The sequence below is a fragment of the Hemitrygon akajei genome, chromosome 14 (genome assembly GCF_048418815.1).
Source record: "Hemitrygon akajei chromosome 14, sHemAka1.3, whole genome shotgun sequence".
NCBI classification, from domain to species: domain Eukaryota; kingdom Metazoa; phylum Chordata; class Chondrichthyes; order Myliobatiformes; family Dasyatidae; genus Hemitrygon; species Hemitrygon akajei.
This window is the reverse complement of record NC_133137.1, coordinates 102,651,855-102,671,000: the sequence shown is the minus strand read 5'-3', so window position 1 is coordinate 102,671,000 and position 19,146 is coordinate 102,651,855. Positions and strand designations below refer to the sequence as shown.

Genomic DNA, 19,146 nt, shown 5'->3' with positions numbered 1-19,146 from the left:
GGAGGAGTGGAGTTAAAGATGTGTTTGGCGATAGGATCCCATTGAAAATGGCAGAAATTGCAGAGAATAACAGGTTGGATATAGTGGCTCACTATAGTGGGGTGGTAAGTGAGGACATGAGGAATGCTATCCCTGTTAATGTGATGGGAAGTTGAGGTGAGCATGGATGTCCAGGAAATTGCATCAATGGTGGAGGAAGGGACATCACTGATGTCCTGGAAAGAAAAGCCTCATTCTGGGAACAGATGTGACAGAGACGAAGAAACTGAGAAAAGGAAATAGCATTTTTACAGGAGACAGGGTAGCAAGAGGTATAGTCATGATAACCATGGGAATCAGTAGGTTTACAAAAGATGTTGGTAGATATTTTGTTTCCAGAGATGGAGACAGAGAGATTGAGAAAGGAGAAAGATATGTCAGAAATGGACCAAGTGAATTTAAAGGTTGGGTGGAAATTGGAGGTAAAGTAGATGAACTTGACGAGCTCAGCACAAGTGAATGAAGCAGTACCAATGTAGTTGTTAATGTAGCACAGGAAGCATTGGGAGGCATTACCCATGAAGGCTTGGAACATGGACTGTTCTACGTACTGTTACATATCAAACATTTTTTTTAGTAACCGTAAGTGTCATTTAGGCTCGCCTGAACGAGACGGGTGGATTACGTCATTATAACAAATGCGTAGAGGTTCCTTCTATTCGATTCGAGAGGTTTCTGGAAAAATTCGTCAGTTAACGGATTTAATGGATCGTGAGCTACCAGAGAGGGAGTGAATTGAGTCGAGTGAGTTGAAGAGTTCACTACAGCAGTGGGTGGTCCCAATATTTCTCCGTGACGGAAGATTGTGATAATTTGCGGCACACAGTGCATATTGGATATGTGACTGTCACTTTGTATGATCCATACTTGGATTTCTGCAGTATTCTGTGGCGACCTCTTTTTGTTAACCTACACATGGATTTGGGTGTGTTATGTGGCAACCACTTGTGCTAAGGAATATTCTGTGACTGTCACCTTGTTATCCCTGTATGGACTCTAGTATTTAAGTGATGACCACTTGACTTCTGGACTCTTCTGTGACTGTCACCTTGTGTCATCGCAATGCAGATTTTATGAACCCTTCCTCACGGACACCTGTACCTGTTCCCGTGGAACTCAGAACCTTCTGGATTGTCATCCTAGGACTCTGTTTAAATTGTCTATATTTTGGGTTGAGTAAGACTTGGGAAGAACTATTTCCAGACCTCCACAGTTTGTGAGCTAAGATGCATTGCACTGTTAATTTTGGTTAGGGGAGTAACTGTGTTAATTGACAATTAAGTCAAGTCACTTTTTGTCATTTTGACCATAACTGCTGGTACAGTACATAGTAAAAACGAGACAACGTTTTTCAGGACCTTGGTGTTACATGACACAGTACAAAAACTACACTGAACTACGTAAAAAAACAACACAGAAGAAAAACACTAGACTACAGACCTACCCAGGACAAAACAGTGCAGGCATTACAATAAATAATAAACAAGACAATAGGGCAGTAAGGTGTCAGTCCAGACTCTGGGTATTGAGGAGTCTGATAGCTTGGGGGAAGAAACTGTTACACAGTCTGGTCGTGACAGCCTGAATGCTTTGGTGCCTTTTCCCAGATGGCAGGAGGGAGAAGAGTTTGTATGAGGGGTGCGTGGGGTCCTTCATAATGCTGGTTGCTTTGCGGATGCAGCGTGTAGTGTAAATATCCGTAATGGCGGGAAGAGAGACCCCGATGATCTTCTCAGCTGACCTCATTATCCGTTGCAGGATCTTGCGATCCAAGATGGTGCAATTTCCGAACCAGGCAGTGATGCAGTTGCTCAGGATGCTCTCAATACAACTCCTGTAGAATCTGATGAGGATGGGGGGTGGGAGATGGACTTTCCTCAGCCTTCGCTGCAAGTAGAGACGCTGCTGGGCTTTCTTTGCTATGGAGCTGGTGTTGAGGGACCAGGTGAGATTCTCCGCCAGCTGAACACCAAGAAATTTGGTGCTCTTTACGATCTCTACCGAGGAGCCGTCAATGTTCAGCGGGGAGTGGTCGCTCTGTGCCCTCCTGAAGTCAACAACCATCTCTTTTGTTTTGTTCACATTCAGACAGGTTATTGGCTCTGTACCAGTCCATTAGCCGCTGCACCTCCTCTCTGTCGTTCTTGCTGATGAGACCCACCACGGTCGTATCATCGGTGAACTCGATGATGTGTTTTGAGCTGTGTGTTGCAGCACAGTTGTGGGTCAGCAGGTGAACAGCAGTGGACTGAGCACACAGCCCTGAGGGGCCCCCGTGCTCAGTGTGATGGTGTTGAGATGCTGTCTCCGATCTGGACTGACTGCAGTCTCCCAGTCAGGAAGTCTAGAATCCAGTTGCAGAGGGAGGTGTTCAGGCCCAGTAGGCTCAGCTTTCCAATCAATTTCTGAGGGATGATTGTGTTGAATGCTGAACTGAAGTCTATGAACAGTATTTGAACGTACGTGTCCTTTTTGTCTAGGTGGGTTAGGGCCAGGTGGAGGGTGATGGCAATGGCGTCGTCTGTTGAGCAGTTGGGATGGTACGCAAACTGCAGGGGCTCCAGTGAGGGGGGCAGCAGGGTCTTCATGCGCCTCATGACGAGCCTCTTCAAACACTTCATGATGATGAATGTGAGTGCAACGGGACAGTAGTCATTTAGGCAGGACACTGAAAACTTCATTGAAAACTAAAGTCTTCACTGAAGAATTAAATAGAAAATATAGTTGATTAACATTAAAAATCTGTGCCTGTGGTCTATTACTGCTGGCATGTATCAGTACCAATGAAAAGGCAGGCATATTTGGGGCCCATATGGGTGCCCATGCCAACCCCTTGAGTTTTGAGAAAGTAAGAGGAATTGAAGGAGAAATTGTTGGGTTTGAGGACCAGTTCTGCCAGATGGAGGAGGGTGGCGATGGAGGGGAACTGGATGGGTCAGGACTTCTGTGTTTGTCAAGAAATGACAAGATCAGCTTCAGTACATAGTCAAGTAGATTTTGGTTGTTCTTAGCCTTAATTCACAGATAAAAACTAAGCAGTTGAATAAGCTAAGAGTAGGTACCCTGGTCTCTGGCATTGTAAAAGTCAATAACTTTGAGGTGAGCCTTTTAAATTTTGGTAAATAACTAAATGTCCATTTTCTTTATATCTGCCCTTCAACTTGAATGAAGGGTTAAAACAGTTTTATGTTATACCAAACAAGCCTGGACTCTGAGCAAAATATCATGAAATCTGTCTGTTTTGTCCTCATCTGGTTACAAGTTGTAACTAAAGCACACATTTTTTAAAAAAGTTGTTATATATAAAATGAAGGCAAATTTACACAGTTTTGATATTTCTGAGTAATTACTTAGCACCAGTTTTAAACTGAGTGAAATATTTGTAGGAAATGCATAATGTTAGTTACAACTGAACTATAATCACAATGTTGTGTTTCATGTAGGACTGACTATAATCCAATCACTTATTGAAATGACAAGGGTTTGCTCCTTTCAGATATCATTAGTCCTGGTAATTAAACCCAGCATTATAACGTTTTTATTTTAAAGTAATTAAACATTGTTTACTTGCTTAAGTTTGTTCGTTTTTTTTAGAAATCGTGTGACTGACGCTACATGACAAAGAAAGAAATATAATCATGATCGTTTGTCAGTAGAGGAACTCTTACCTTTGGAGGGTGGAACGAGCCGTTAGTGGTTTTTCACCTGACTCATCATTACTTATTAATTCTATTGGAGATTTCTGTGGATTTTCCACTGGACTTTGATCATCATTTCTCTTTATTGCACCCAGCTCAGGCTCATTTGCAGAGACAACAGAATTCAAATCTGAAGGGAACAACACTAAATTTAAAAGCAGCAAGTAGTGGAGATTAGAATATGTAGAATATCTAGTGGAGAAACACTAGAGGTGGTGTATTTGAACTTTGAACAAGAAAGCTTTGGATTGAGGTCTCAAAATAAAGAGATTACAATGCAAATTTAAAACACATTCCACTGGGTAATATATTGGAACAGACAGAAAAAAAATCATTTGACATCCTGGAAACAGTAGGAACAAAAGGGTCTTCTTCTAAGTGGCAAGCAATGATTGGTGAGGCTCCACAGGGATCAGTGCTGTGTCCCCACTATACATAACAGTAAGTGAACTAAGTTTAACAATTTCATTCTACAGATAAAACAAGGCTGGCAAGAGTCTGAGCTCTGAGGAGGAAGAAAAAATGCCTCCATATCATGTAGACAAGTTGGATGAGTGAACAAACGCATGTCAAATGCAGTACAATATAACTTGGTACCAGAAATAAAAAGAAATTATTCTGCAAATGATGAATGCTTGGAAAAGTGGGAGGGGTGCATTAGGGAGACAAAAGGTTAAATGGTCTACTCAGGCTACTGTTATCTATGTTTGAATGTTTGCGTTTTATAGGAGATTTCTATTTAGTAATGATTTCTCATCCATTATCCTGCACTCTCCAGTTATAAACACTGCAGGGTCATTGCTAAAACTTTAACAGATTCTTTAATGGATACAAACCTTCCTCCTGTTGTAGATCTTCAAACACCCCATTATCCTGCTCATTCACAGAAGCCACTTGTAGCACCTATGTTAATTACAAAAGTAAATTAAGATATTGTTCTAAACTACCTGAAGAATAAATATTAAAGACACAGAATCCCCTCAACTTCCTAACTATAGCAGATGAAACAGGTATTTATACCACATTTTGCATTATAACACACATTTCATTTGGAATTCAGATATCAAAAATTAAACTCAACTCGTTCATTGATTTCTTTGGATTACAACTGCAAAGTATTCCCCACTTTGTAGTGTTTACCTCAGATCTGAGATGAATGTCTGAGGAATATTCATCCTTCAATCACAACTGCCATTTCTGAGGAAACAGCACAAAATCTGTATCCTATCTAAAAGAAACACGTTTAGGGTTTTAGTAAATGCCGCGTTCAGTTTAGAAACTCCATCCCCTTCATTTATTCATCCTCAATAAATTTCAGGCTGGGATTTTAAACTGACAGAATTACATGTTTTAGAAAAATATGGTTGTGACTTTAGAAAAAATGATATATTTCAATTACAATTAAGGACATCTGGTAAAAACAATTTGAGACCCGATTCTCTAGGTATTGGATTATATAAAATGGCCTACTGGCTCATGACTTACCAAAAAAGAACACTTACCAACTGGGCAAATGTAGTGACTTTCAATCTTTTGAATAATTCATCTCTTTTATATCTATAATCTATTGAAAATAAAGGAAATAAAATAGGTCAAGTATGAGAATTTAAGACAATTACATTACAAAATGTATACAGATTATATTTCCAAAGTCATTTTGTATGCACCACAGTGTTTAAAGTGTACCAGATGGCATCTACAATCCAGATGTCATGCTGTTGGCAAATCTCTCAGTGGAAACTTACAGCATCCTGGTCAATTCCTAAAATTTTATTTTAACTGAGACAAAATGCTTTATCAATTACATTTCTAGTAGTCAGACATATCAACGTTTTCAATCCACTTCTAATCATCTGTCAGCTTTGAGATCCATCAACCTCAATGACCCTTTTAAATATATTTACTGCCAACCTCTCAAGTGAGTACAAACCTTGGGAACACATAACAAACAGATGCTGTAAAATAAAGAGACAATTCTGAAAACTCCCAGGAGATTTATAGAAAACAATTCTTCCTCACAATTGGGTTAAGAAAATATCGAACCATTTAACAGACGGGACTCATAAAACATCAATCTGTACAGCATAGGAAAAGGTCCTTTCACCCATTATGTCTGTGCTGACCATGATGCTAACCTAACTAATTGCATCAATCTGCACATGATCCACCTCTCTCTCTTCCATGCTCGTTCACACTGAAGTTCAAGTTTATTGTCTTTGGTCTGTACATACATATACAACAAAACAAAATAACCAGAGTGCACCCAAAATTCATACATCACACTAAGAACATAAAACAAAATATTACTACAACTAAGTTAATAAAATATAATTCAAAGTGCAGGTGAAGCGCGCAGCTCAGTAAACAGTAAACCTCACTATCCTAATGATGAGACCTTAGTGGTGGCAGGGTATCCATTAGTCTCAGAGTCTGGGGGTTGGAAGCTGCTATCCAGTTTAGCAATCCTAGTCCTGATGCTCTTGTACCTCCTTCCTGATGGTAGAAGGTGGAAGAGATTGTGCGATGGGTGGTGGGGACCCTCAACAGTACTTTGGGCTGTTTGCATTCAATGCTCCCAATAAATGTCACAAATAGAAGGGAGTGGCTTTTACTATACTCTGCAGGGTTTGCAGTTCAATGCTTTGGAGCTTCCATACTTAAATACCTCTTAAAAATTGCTATTATATCTCCTTCTACTACCTCCCCTGTCAGTGCATTCCAGGCACCTCAGACTCAGAGTTTTTTTTAAATAGATGTCTCTCGCACTTCCTTTAACTTTCCCTCTGTCACCTTAACCCTTTACCATCTAGTATTTGACATTTTCACGTTAGGAACAGGACTCTGATTATCTACCACATCTATTCATCTCATAATTTTATATATTTCTATCAGGTTGCTTGTCAGCTCCCATCACGCGAAAGAAGACAATCCAAGTTTGTCCAGACTTTCCTTATAGCTAATCCTCTCCAATCCATCCTAGTAAGCCTCATCTGTACCTTCTCTAAATCCTCACACTCCACATTCTTCCTGTAACTATGGCTCAGGCCTGATGTGTTCATTTTTTGTTTCAATAGGTTCCTTTGAATATACCACAGGCTATTCTTGCCTTATTTATATCAAGTCAGGAAATACTTTAAATAATCTATCCCAAAAATGGATCCACGTAGAACTTCATCCAGTTCTTGTGTCAGTTTACACATTGAATTTTGCTTAATTTAGGGCTTCACTGTCTAAACAATTGTCTTTACAAATCTCACCTTCATACAAATTAAAATAAATTTCACTGATCGCATTTCACTTTAGTTCGCGAGTGTATTATCACACCTTTAAAATTAAGCATTGTCTAACCACTTAAATTAATGAAAACTGAAGCAGCTAAGATTTCTCTTACCTTGGGTTTGCTTGTTGTCATTTTGTGATCCCTCTTGGCTGATTGCTGACATATTTTGTCTGTTTATTTTCAGATCAATCTTATATTAAAAATAACTTTCTACCTTTACTCTGCTAATAAACACCAAATTCACTGGTTTTATTTACACCAGCATCAGTTTTGGGACTTCCTACATTTGCTGAAATTGTACTCATCCACTCAAAATATCATTCTAAGTTTATACACATCCTTTTATATGCAATGGCTTTATCTTGTGCAACTAAAGGGCCATTTATTTAAATCTATTCATGAAACACTCCGGTTACCTTCGACACAGTGAAGTACTGTGCTGACCAATGCAATTACCTGAACTAACAAAGCAGGCTATATCACTTATCCATGAGAAAATCTAGCAAATTTTCACAATCCATCTTTAATTCCTTTCACGAAAGGAAACTACCTGTACAGCTTTACAACTCGTAATAAATTACCTTTTGTAAAGTACCTGGGCATTCCACGGGAAGTTGAACAAAAAAGTTATTTAAAACTGCTAGAAATCAGAATTGATATTCATTTGACAGGTATGGTGCTGCCACAGTGCATCAAGCCTACTCAGAAAGAAATGGCTTTCTCAAAATTTTAAAAGGGAATTTTCAATTCGTAAGCAGCTACATTACACAGTTAATGAATAACAGCATTAGGCATCTTACAAATGCATACGTGTTCTCTATCACTCAATATCCTCCAAGAGGGCCACAAACGTCATACAATTTGGAGGCTTGTGTGCCTGAATGACCCAGAGAGCTATGTTGGCTGGAGACAGGGTCTTGTGCCTTGACCTTGGTAGGGTCACCAATAGACAATAGATGCAGGAGTAGGCCATTCGGCCCTTCTAGCCAGCACCGCCATTCACTGTGATCATGGCTGATCATACACAATCAGTACCCCGTTCCTGCCCTCTCCCCATATCCCTTGACACCGCTATCTATAAGAGCTCTATCTAATTCTCTCTTGAATGCATTCAGAGACTTGGCCTCCACTGCCTTCTGGGGTAGAGCATTCCACATATCCACCACTCTCTGGGTGAAAAAGTTTTTCCGCATCTCTGTTCTAAATGGCCTACCCCTTATTCTTAAACTGTGGCCTCTAGTTCTGAACTCACCCATCAGCGGGAACATGCTTCCTGCCTCCAGTGTGTCCAATCCCTTAATAATCTTATATGTTTTAATCAGATCCCCTCTCATCCTTCTAAATTCCAGTGTATACAAGCCCAGTCGCTCCAATCTTTTAACATATGACAGTCTCGCCATTCCGGGAATTAACCTTGTGAACCTACGCTGCACTCCCTCAATAGCAAGAATGTCCTTCCTCAAATTTGGAGACCAAAACTGCACACAATACTCCAGGTGGGGTCTCACCAGGGCCCTGTACAGCTGCAGAAGGACCTCTTTACTCCTATACTCAATTCCTCTTGTTATAAAAGCCAGCCTACCATTAGCTTTCTTCACTGCCTGCTGTACCTGCATGCTTGCTTTCATTGACTGATGTACAAGAACACCTAGATCTCGATGTACTTCCCCTTTTCCTAACTTGACTCCATTTAGATAGTAATCTGCCTTCCTGTTCTTGCCACCAAAGTGGATAACCTCACACTTATCCACATTAAACTGCATCTGCCATACATTTGCCCACTCACCCAACCTGTCCAAGTCACCCTGCATTCTCATAACATCCTCCTGACATTTCACACTGCCACCCAGCTTTGTGTCTTCAGCAAATTTGCTAATGTTACTTTTAATCCCTTCATCTAAATCATTAATGTATATTGTAAACAGCTGCGGTCCCAGCACCGAACCTTGCGGTACCCCACTGGTCACAGCCTGCCATTCCGAAAGGGACCTGTTAATCACTACTATTTGTTTCCTGTCAGCCAGCCAATTTTCAATCCATGTCAGTACTCTGTCCCCAATACCATGTGCCCTAATTTTGCCCACTAATCTCCTATGTGGGACTTTATCAAAAGCTTTCTGGAAGTCCAGGTACACTACATCCACTGGCTCTCCCTTGTCCATTTTAGTTACATAAAATAACTAAAGTTACAGCCTCAAAAAACTCCAGAAGATTAGTCAAGCATGATTTTCCCTTCATAAATCCATGCTGACTCGGACTGATCCTTCTACTGCTATCCAAATGTGTCGTAATTTCCTCTTTTATAATTGACTCCAGCATCTTTCCCACCACTGACGTCAGGCTAACCGGTCTATAATTCCCTGTTTTCTCTGTCCCTCCTTTCTCGAAAAGTTGGACAACATTAGCCACCCTCCAATCAGCAGGAACTGTTCCTGAATCTATAGAACATTGGAAAATGATTACCAATGCGTCCACAATTTCTAGAGCCACCTCTTTAAGTACCCTGGGATGCAGACCATCAGGTCCCGGGGACTTATCAGCCTTCAGACTCAACAGTCTATCCAACACCGTTTCTTGCCTAATATAAATTTCCTTCAGTTCACCCTTTACCCTAGTTCCTTTGGCCACTATTACATCAGGGAGATTGTTTGTGTTTTCCCTAGTGAAGACAGATCCAAAAAACCTGTTCAACTCATCTGCCATTTCCTTGTTCCCCATAATAAATTCACCCGTTTCTGTCTTCAATGGCCCAATTTTGGTCTTAACTATTTTTTTGTTATTCACATACCTAAAGAAGCTTTTACTATCCTCCTTTATATTCTTAGCTAGTTTACCTTCGTACCTCATTTTTTCTTGGTGTATTGCCTTTTTTGCTATCTTCTGTTGCTCTTTAAAAGCTTCCCAGTCCTCTGGTTTCCCACTCATCTTTGCCATGTTATACTTCTTCTCTTCTATTTTTATACTGCCCTTTACTTCCCTCATCAGCCACGGCTGCCCCTTACTCCCCTTAGGATCTTTCTTCCTCTTTGGAATGAACCGATCCTGCACCTTCTGCATTATTCCCAGAAATACCTGCCATTTTTGTTTCACTGTCTTCCCTGCTAGGATATTGTTCCATTGAACTTTGGCCAGCAACTCCATAGTTCCCTTTGTTCAACTGTAATACTGACACATCCGATTTTCCCTTCTCCTTCTCAAATTGTAGGTTAAAACATATCATATTATGATCACTACTTCCTAATGCCAAACAGGTCAAAGGGTAAAGGCCAGATTAACAGTGGTCTACCAGTCCTCTACCACCCATGCCAAACAGGTCAAAGAGTAAAGGCCAGACTAACAGTGGTCTACCAGTCCTCTGGGTATGGAGGTTCAGCTCAGGGTTAACAAACTGGTCAAAAAAAAAATTGTTACGGAAACAATAATGAGGAATCTACATCTCTGTGTGATTCTATTCCTGAGTCTCCACCTGAAATTTGCATAACTGACAGTGGCGAAAAGCACGATGAAGGAATCCTGAACCACACTTGGAGCACAATAGAGAAGATGACCAAGGACAGAGTTGGAGGACTTTCATGCTGTCCTAAACACCAGCAGTGCTGACAGGTAGTAACTCTCACTCAGTATAGCATTACCATTACTAGATAGCAATTCACTTGATACATCATATGAAGTGAAAAATGATCTTTATACTGTCATATAATTTCCTTTTCTCCATTGCATTTTAATGTGGTTATATTCATGTCCATATTTTGTAAAGCCACTGTACATGTTAACATGATAAGGAAGGTACCTAATTCATTAGCTCATACAGTGTTTCTTGAATGCTCTTTGGCTTCTTCCTTGAACAAAGACCTGTCCAATCTGTGACCTTATCAACTCTTAAATCCCCTCAAAATTCTAAAGTTTGGTAAATGGGAACCTGTATGGGTCTATGTTACACCTGTCTCCTTCTCTATTATTGTGAACTCCATGTAACAGTACTTATTTCAACCCTCCTCACTTTTTCTGACTGTCTTGGTAGTTCCTCTGGTGCACCTTTGGAATTTCTTCAACATGTGTCTATCTTCTGCCTGCTTTCACTTTTCCTAGTTCTGATGAAAGAATGCTGACTTGAAACAATAAATCCTCTTTTCTCAATCGATGCTTCCTGACCTGCTGATTACTTCCATTGTCTTCTATTTGGACATCCAATTTCCAGTAACTCTAGCAAACATGAAGAAATCTACAGATGCTGGAAATTCAAGCAACACACACAAAATGTTGGTGGAACACAGCAGGCCAGGCAGCACCTATAAGGAGAAACGTCGACAGTGTTTCTCCTTATAGATGCTGCCTGGCCTGCTGTGTTCCACTAGCATTTTGTGTGTGTCCCAGTAACTCTAGTTTTGTTTATTCTAAACAGGTTGTTATACCTTTTATTGCTACCATTTCTCCTCCCAGCTCATTCCTCCCTCTTCCCCTCCCCTCTCTCTTCACTACATTTCACTTCCATTCCTACTTCTTTCCTCATTCCCCAGCATCCTCCTCACTCCTTTTCTCCTCTCTCCTGCAAATCATTTGTAATAATTAAATGGTAGTACTTCACATCTAGCAACGTGGGGTTGGCTTCGTACCCAAATGTCAAAGCTGCTGTAGTAGAAATGCCAGATGTCCAGTTGGGAAGATTGCTGAAAAAGATTTATATTAACTCACTGGGCCACAACAGGCCAGCAGCTCACGCGGAAACAGAGTACCAGTTGGCTTACTCTGGCACAAATACTGTCCCTTGGATGAATCAGTTCAAGTCAGCCTGGGATTGCATCTTTGTAATCAGGTATTAGGTCATGAAAATTATGAGGGAAACACAGCATCCAATGTTGTAAGGCAGCCAATTTCTTTTTAAACAGATGGCAAGTAGTACGGGGCTATTGGCAACCTAGTCAAGCACATGTTCAAAACAATAATATCAGAAGTTTGAAGTGAATGGTTTTGAAATATTCTCTGATATAATTGGATGGGCAAGATAAAATTGCAGAACAGGAGCAATATCTCTGACTGTTTTTATTTCTTAACTTTCCTACATAACACTAGTCTCTACATACATCAAAATAACTCAATGGCCATTTTAAGATTAGTTCCATTTTTTTATCCTCTCCATATTCCTATCAACCTCCTCCAGATTCTACCATTCACCTGCATACAAGGAGCAACTTACTGTGGATCAGAATCCAAGTGTCTGTATATTAAATAGGACACATTGCACCTAAGCAAGTCACTCGGTCCAAACCATTTTTGCTCCAATCTAACCTCATTTTCATTTTCCACATCTAGGTTCATCAGTGCAACCTTCTCGTTTCCTTCCGACATGCTTGGTCAGTCCCATGCTCCCCTTACCCCTCCACCCCAAATGCAACCAATCTTTCACTTTAACTACTCCCTTAGGTAACAAGTTCCACATTCTCACTATATCATATTGGTAATTTAATATTTTATACTTCAACTATTTCATATCTACAAAGAACATTTTGAGGGAGGAGTGGAAATCATCACTTACTTCTTCTTAACTCTTCAATTTTCTCCATGTACTTTGAAAGGCTGTGTCCTACAAAGTTAGAGAAGTTAAATAAATCATATGTTCATATGATTATACTTTAGAGTTATCCACATCAAAATATTATTCACATAGATCAAGTATAAATATCAAATCACAACATTTGAGAATTTAACATGTCAAATAACAATTTGCTGGTGAATGCAGCAAAAAAGTGCAAAATGAAAGATTTCACAGCAATATTTTATTTCTTTGTAAAGCTCTGCCTCTTTTCAAAGTTCTAGTTGAGTCTTATTAGTTGTTTCAGAGAAAGTTCTTGATAGTTAACAACTTATTTAACACTACCATCAAAATATGTACTTAGAAAGAATGCAACTAACTTCAGGAACCAAACCTGGCTTATGATTCAAATTTGTTGTAGATGTAGCCCAGAGTCCAATAGAGGAAAGTTGAGCTTACTAACATAACAGAACTTACAACTTTGATTCTGCTCCACCATTCAATAAAATAATGGGGAATCTTCTTGTATAAAATGGGCTGCTGTTTGTGTTGAGAAGAACCCACTTTACAGACAAATTCTGTAAACCCTAATAGCAGTTTTGCAGATGGGTTTAAGGTTTTATTTGCATCCTTGTTATTCACTTTGATCTGCAGTCGATGTTTTGGACAGAGACTTTTCATCAGGAACAGGGCCTTGGCCCAAAATATCAACTGTTTTTTCCTCTCCATAGATGCTGCCTGACCTGTAGATTTCCTCCAGCACTTTTGTAAAGGATAAAGAGAACCCCTTAGGTGCATAGACTGATTGGTCTGTAGCATTTATGTGAGGTACTCAGAAGATTGTTGTATTTCCCTATTACCTGATAATTACACTATCTTTTAAGTATGGAATCCCCTATGGATGCATTCCAAGTTCTCACATTTATCACAATGTAACACAGTTGGTGTGAATTTTTTTGTAGCCAAACTATTATAAGAAAAATTTTTCCAGCTAAAATACCTCAAAGATCAACTTGCCATCCCCAATTATTTACCATCAATATGAATGACTTGGAGGAGTCAGCGTAGAAGTTATCCAACTTTGCCAATTATACAAAAAAGTAAGAGGGCATGTTGCCAAGAGGACATTTGCACTCTGCAGGAGATTCAGATAGGGTGGGCTAAAATTTGGTAAATGGAGTTTAATGTGAGAGAGTGTGAAGTCATGCACTTCAGTAAGAGGAATCAAAGAGAAAACCGTTTTATAAATGGAATGAAATTATAAATGAGTATGTTGTAGAAGGATCCAAATCTTATCATGCATAAATAATAGTTAAGATCCAAGTATGGCAGTAGGTTCAGAAGCCAAATTAACAGTGGTCTTTATTTCAGGCTGAACGGAGATTAAAAAGTGAAGTATTGTTATAGCTGTACAGGATGTTAGTGAGGCTGCACCTGGAGTACCACGTACAGTTTTGGTCACCTTATAAAAGAAAAGACACAACCACATTTTCTGGCAGTCCAGAAAAGATCCATTAGGATAATTTCTAGGATGAGGGTTATAAAAAGGATATACCTGTAGTGATTGTTTCGAAGAATGAGAGGTGATTTTATTGACGCATATAAGATCCTGTAGGGCATGATAGAATAGATGTTGAGATGTTTCCACCAGTGAGGAAGTCCTGGAAAGAGGTCAAATTAACAAAGGAAGGAGCTGTTGTTTAAATTTCTTCTTGCAATGGGCAGCAATCTCTGCCCCAGCAGGTTGTGGAGGTATTTAAAGGGGTGTTAGATACATTTTTGAAAGATCAGGGAATTGAGATGTGGGGAACTGCAGAGAGGAGTTAAATCTCTATTTATTAATAATGGGACAGGCATCAGTGGTTAGATTTAATAATGGGGCAGGCTTCAGGGATTAGAGGGATGGCCTATTTTTGCTCCTACCTTCTTATGTGACATTTACTAGGAAGGGATTGGGATAATGCTCCTAGGGTTCAGGAACTTGGAATAGTTGATAAAGAATAATACTCATAATAAGCATGTTGTTTTTGTAAAGGGACAACAAAAAATCTTCTGGTATACCCTCAGGTGCTCCTGGAAAGAGATTGGCAGAAAGATCTCCATAAGACCATAAGATATAGGAGCAGAAGTAGGCCATTCGGCCCATCAAGTCTGCTCTGCCATTCAATCGTGGGCTGATCCATTCTTCTAGTCATCCCCACTCCCCTGCTTCCACATCCCCACCTATCTCTGCCATAAATACATCAAATAACTTGGCCTCCACAGTCGCTCGTGGCAACAAATTCCACAGATTTACCACCCTCTGACTAAAGTAATTTCTCTGCATCTCAGTTCTAAAGGGAAATCCTTCAATTCTTAAGTAGTACCCTCATGTCCTAGAATCCCCTACCATGGGAAATAAATTTTACATATTTAACCCGTTCAGGCCTTTTAACATTCGGAATGTTTCTATAAGATTCTCCCTCATACTCCTGAACTCCAGGGAATACAGCCCAAGAAATGCCAGACGTTTCTCATACGGTAACCCTTTCATTCCTGGAATCATTCTCGTGAATCTTCTCTAAACCCTCTCCAATGTCAGAATATACTTTCTAAAAGGAGCCCAAAACTGCACACAATACTCCAAGTATGGTCTCACGAGCGCCTTATAGAGCTTCAACATTACATCCCTGCTCTTATATACTATACTTCTAGAAATGAATGCCAACATTGCATTTGTCTTCTTCACCACCGACTCAAGCTGGAGGTTAACCTTTAGGGTATCTTGCACAAGGACTCCCAAGTCTCTTTGCATCTCTGCATTTTGAATTCTCTCCCCATCTGAATAATAGTCTGCCCGTTTATTTTCTTCCACCAAAGTGCGTGACCGTAGATTTTCCAACATTGCATTTCATTTGCCACTTCTTTATCCATTTCCCTAAACTATCTAAGTCTCTCTGCAGGCTCTCGGTTTCTTCAACACGACCCGCTCCTCCACCTATCTTTGTATCATCAGCAAATCTAGCTACAAATCGATTAATCACATTGTCCAAATCATTAACATACATCTTAAAAAGCAGCGGTCCCAACACCGACCCCTACAGAACTCCACTGGTAACGGGCAGCCAGCCAGAATAGGATCCCTTTATTCCCACTCTCTGCTTTCTGCCGATCAACCAATGCTCCACCCATGCTAGTAACTTCCCTGCAATTCCATGGAATCTTATCTTGCTAAGCAGCCTCATGTGCAGCACTTTGTCAAAGGCCTTCTGAAAATCCAAGTACACCACATCTACTGCATCTCCTTTGTCTACCCTGCTTGTAATTTCCTCAAAAAATAGTAGATTAGCCAGACAGGATTTTCATTTCAGGAAACCATGCTGGCTTTGGCCTATCTTGTCATGTGCCTCTAGGTACTCCATAATCTCATCCCTAACTATTGATTCTAACAACTTTCCAACCACTGATGTCAAGCTAATAGGTCTATAGTTTCTGTTCTGCTGCCTCCTATACTTCTTAAATAGCGGAGTAACATTTGTAATTTTCTATTCATCCAGTAGAATGCCAGAATCTATCAATTCTTGAAAGATCATTGTTAATGTCGCTGCCATTTCTCCAGCTACTTCCTTCAGAACCCGAGGGTGCATTCTATCAGGTCCAGGAAATTTATCCACCCTCAGACCATTAAGCTTCCTGAGCACCTTCGCAGTCGTAATTTTCACTGCACAACCTTCACTTCCCTGACACTCTTGAATGTCTGGTATACTACAGATGTCTTCCACTGTGAAGACTGATGCAAAACACCCATTCAGTTCCTCTGCCACCTCTACGTCTCTCATTACAATATCTCCAGCATCATTTTCTATTGGTCCTCTATCTATTATCAACTCACTTTTACCCTTTATATACTTAAAAAAGCTTTTAGTATCTTCCTTTCATAATTTATCTTTTCCTTCCTAATGACTTGCTTCGTTTCCTTCTGCAAGTTTTTAAAAGCTTCCCAATCCTCTATCTTCCCACTAACTTGCATGCTCTCTCTTTTGCTTTTACTTTGGCTCTGACTTCACTTGTCAGTCACGGTAGTGTCCTTCTTCTATTCAAAAATTTCTTCTTATTTGGAATATATCTGTCTTGCACTTCCCTCATTTTTCATAGAAACTTCAGCCATTGCTGCTTCTGGTGTCCTTCCTGCTGGTGTCTTTTTCCAGTCAACCTTGGCCAGTTCCCCTCTCATGCCATTGTTATTTCCCTTATTCCACTGAAATACCGACACACTGGAATTTGGTTTGTCCTTCTCAAATTTCAAAGTGAACTTGATCATATTGTGATCATTGTTCCCTAAGGGTTCCTTAACCTTGAGCTCTCTTATCACCTCTAGATCATTGCAAAACACCCAATCCAGCACAGCCAATCCCCTAGTGGGCTCAACAACAAGTGGTTCGAAAAAGCCATCCCTTAGACATTCTACAAATTGTCTCTCTTGAGGTCCAGTACTGGCCTGGTTTTCTCAATCTACTTTCATGTTAAAATCCCCAACAATTATCATGATATTGCCTTTCTGACAGGGCTTTTCTATCTCCTGCTGTAGTTTGTAATCCACATCCCAGCTGCTGTTTGGAGGCCTGTATACAACTGCCATTAGAAACATAGAAAACCTACAGCACAATACAGGCCCTTCGGCCCACAAAGTTGTGCTGATCATGTCCCTACCTTAGAAATTACTAGGCTTACCCATAGCCCTCTATTTTTCTAAGCTCCATGTACCTATCCAAAAGTATCTTAAAAGACCCTATCGTATCCACCTCCACCACTGTTGCCGGCAGCCCATTCCACGCACTTACCACTCTGAGTAAAAAAGTTATCCCTGACATCTCCTCTGTACCTACTCCCCAGCACCTTAAACCTGTGTCCTCCTGTGGCAACCATTTCAGCCCTGGGAAAAAGCCTCTGACCATCCACATGATCAATGCCTCTCATCATCTTATACACCTCTATCAGGTCACCTCTCATCCTCTGTCGCTCCAAGGAGAAAAGACTGAGTTTACTCAATCTGTTTTCATAACGCATCTCCTAATCCAGGAAACATCCTTGTAAATCTCCTCTGAACCCTTTCTATGGTTTCTACATCCTTCCTGTAGCAAGGCGACCAGAACCGAGCACAGTACTCCAAATGGGGTCTGACTAGGGTTCTATAACAGCTGTAACATTATCTCTTGGCTCCCAAGTTCAACTCCACAATTGATGAAGGCCAATACACCATATGCCTTCTTAACCACAGAGTCAACCTGTGCAGCTGCTTTGAGCGTCCTATGGACTTGGACCCCAAGATCCCTCTGATCCTCCACACTACCAAGAGTCTTACCATTAATACTATATTCTGCCATCATATTTGACCTACCAAAGTGAACCACTTCACACTTACCTGGGTGGAACTCCATCTGCCACTTCTCAGCCCAGTTTTGCATCCTATCAATGTCCCGCTGTAATCTCTGACAGCCCTCCACATTATCCACAACACCTCCAACCTTTGTGTCATCAGCAAACTTATTAACCCATCCCTCCACTTCCTCATCTAGGTCATTTATAAAAATCACAGAGTAAGGGTCCCAGGGTAGATCCCTGAAGCACACCACTGGTCACCGACCTCCATGCAGAATATGACCCATCCACAACCACTCTTTTGCCTTCTGTGGGCAAGCCAGTCCTGGATCCACAAAGCAATGTCCCCTTGGATCCCATGCCTCTTTACTTTCTCAATAAACCTTGCATGGGGTACCTTATCAAATGCCTTGCTGAAATCCATATACACTACATCTACTGCTCTTCCTTCATCAATGTTAGGGTCCTTTTACCCTTGCCATTTCTTAACTCAACCCATAGAGACTCTACACCTTCCAATTCAATGTCATCCCTTTCTAATGATGTATTATTATTTCTTAAACACAGGGCCATTCCCTCTGCCTACTAACCTATCTTTGCGATACACCGTATATTCTTATTGTTGGGACGTTCAGTTCCCAATGGCAGCCATTCTTTAACCAAGTTTCAGAGATGGCCACAACGTCATACTTGTGAATATGCGGCTGAATTTCAAGATCATCCATTTTATTTCTTATGCTGTGTGCATTGAAATATAACACTTTCAGACCAGTATTTGTTACTTCCTGTTTTAACTGCACCACACTTCTATTGCCCTGTAACTCATCCCGCTGGCTATGATTATGCCTCATCTCCTGCCTGTCCTTTCTATCATCTCTGTTGCACGCTATCTTTGATTTATTTCCTCAGCCCTATCACTCTGGTTCCCATCCTCTTGCCAAATTAGCTTAAACCCTCCTGAACAGCTCTATTACACTTGCCTGCTAGGATATTGGACCTCTTTGGGTTCAGGTGTAATCCGTCCTTTTTGTACAGGTTGTACCTTCCCTAGAAGAGGCCCCAATGATCCATGAACCAGAAGCCCTGCCCCCTACACCAGTCTCTCAGCCAAGTATTAATATGCCTGATCATGCTATTCTTGCACTTGTTAGCACGTGGCACGGGCAGCAATCCTGAGATCACTACCCTGGAGGTCCTTTTCAGCTTCGTACCCAACTCCCTGAATTCTCTCTTCAGGACCT

At 40.6% G+C, this 19,146-nt stretch overlaps 1 protein-coding gene across 5 annotated transcripts in view; it reads right to left on the bottom strand.

Moving 5' to 3' along the window:
- cep41 (centrosomal protein 41) overlaps positions 1 to 19,146 on the bottom strand; it is a 73,907-nt gene that overhangs the window by 34,202 nt on the left and 20,559 nt on the right. For all 5 annotated transcript variants that reach the window (XM_073066800.1, XM_073066799.1, XM_073066803.1 and 2 more), the window contains 4 exons: positions 12,551 to 12,598; positions 5,240 to 5,301; positions 4,574 to 4,640; positions 3,708 to 3,867 (listed from right to left, as the gene is read on the bottom strand). In XM_073066800.1, coding sequence (XP_072922901.1) covers positions 3,708 to 3,867; positions 4,574 to 4,640; positions 5,240 to 5,301; positions 12,551 to 12,578 — 317 coding nt within the window. In that variant the 5' untranslated portion in view covers positions 12,579 to 12,598. The remainder of the gene's footprint in view (positions 1 to 3,707; positions 3,868 to 4,573; positions 4,641 to 5,239; positions 5,302 to 12,550; positions 12,599 to 19,146) is intronic.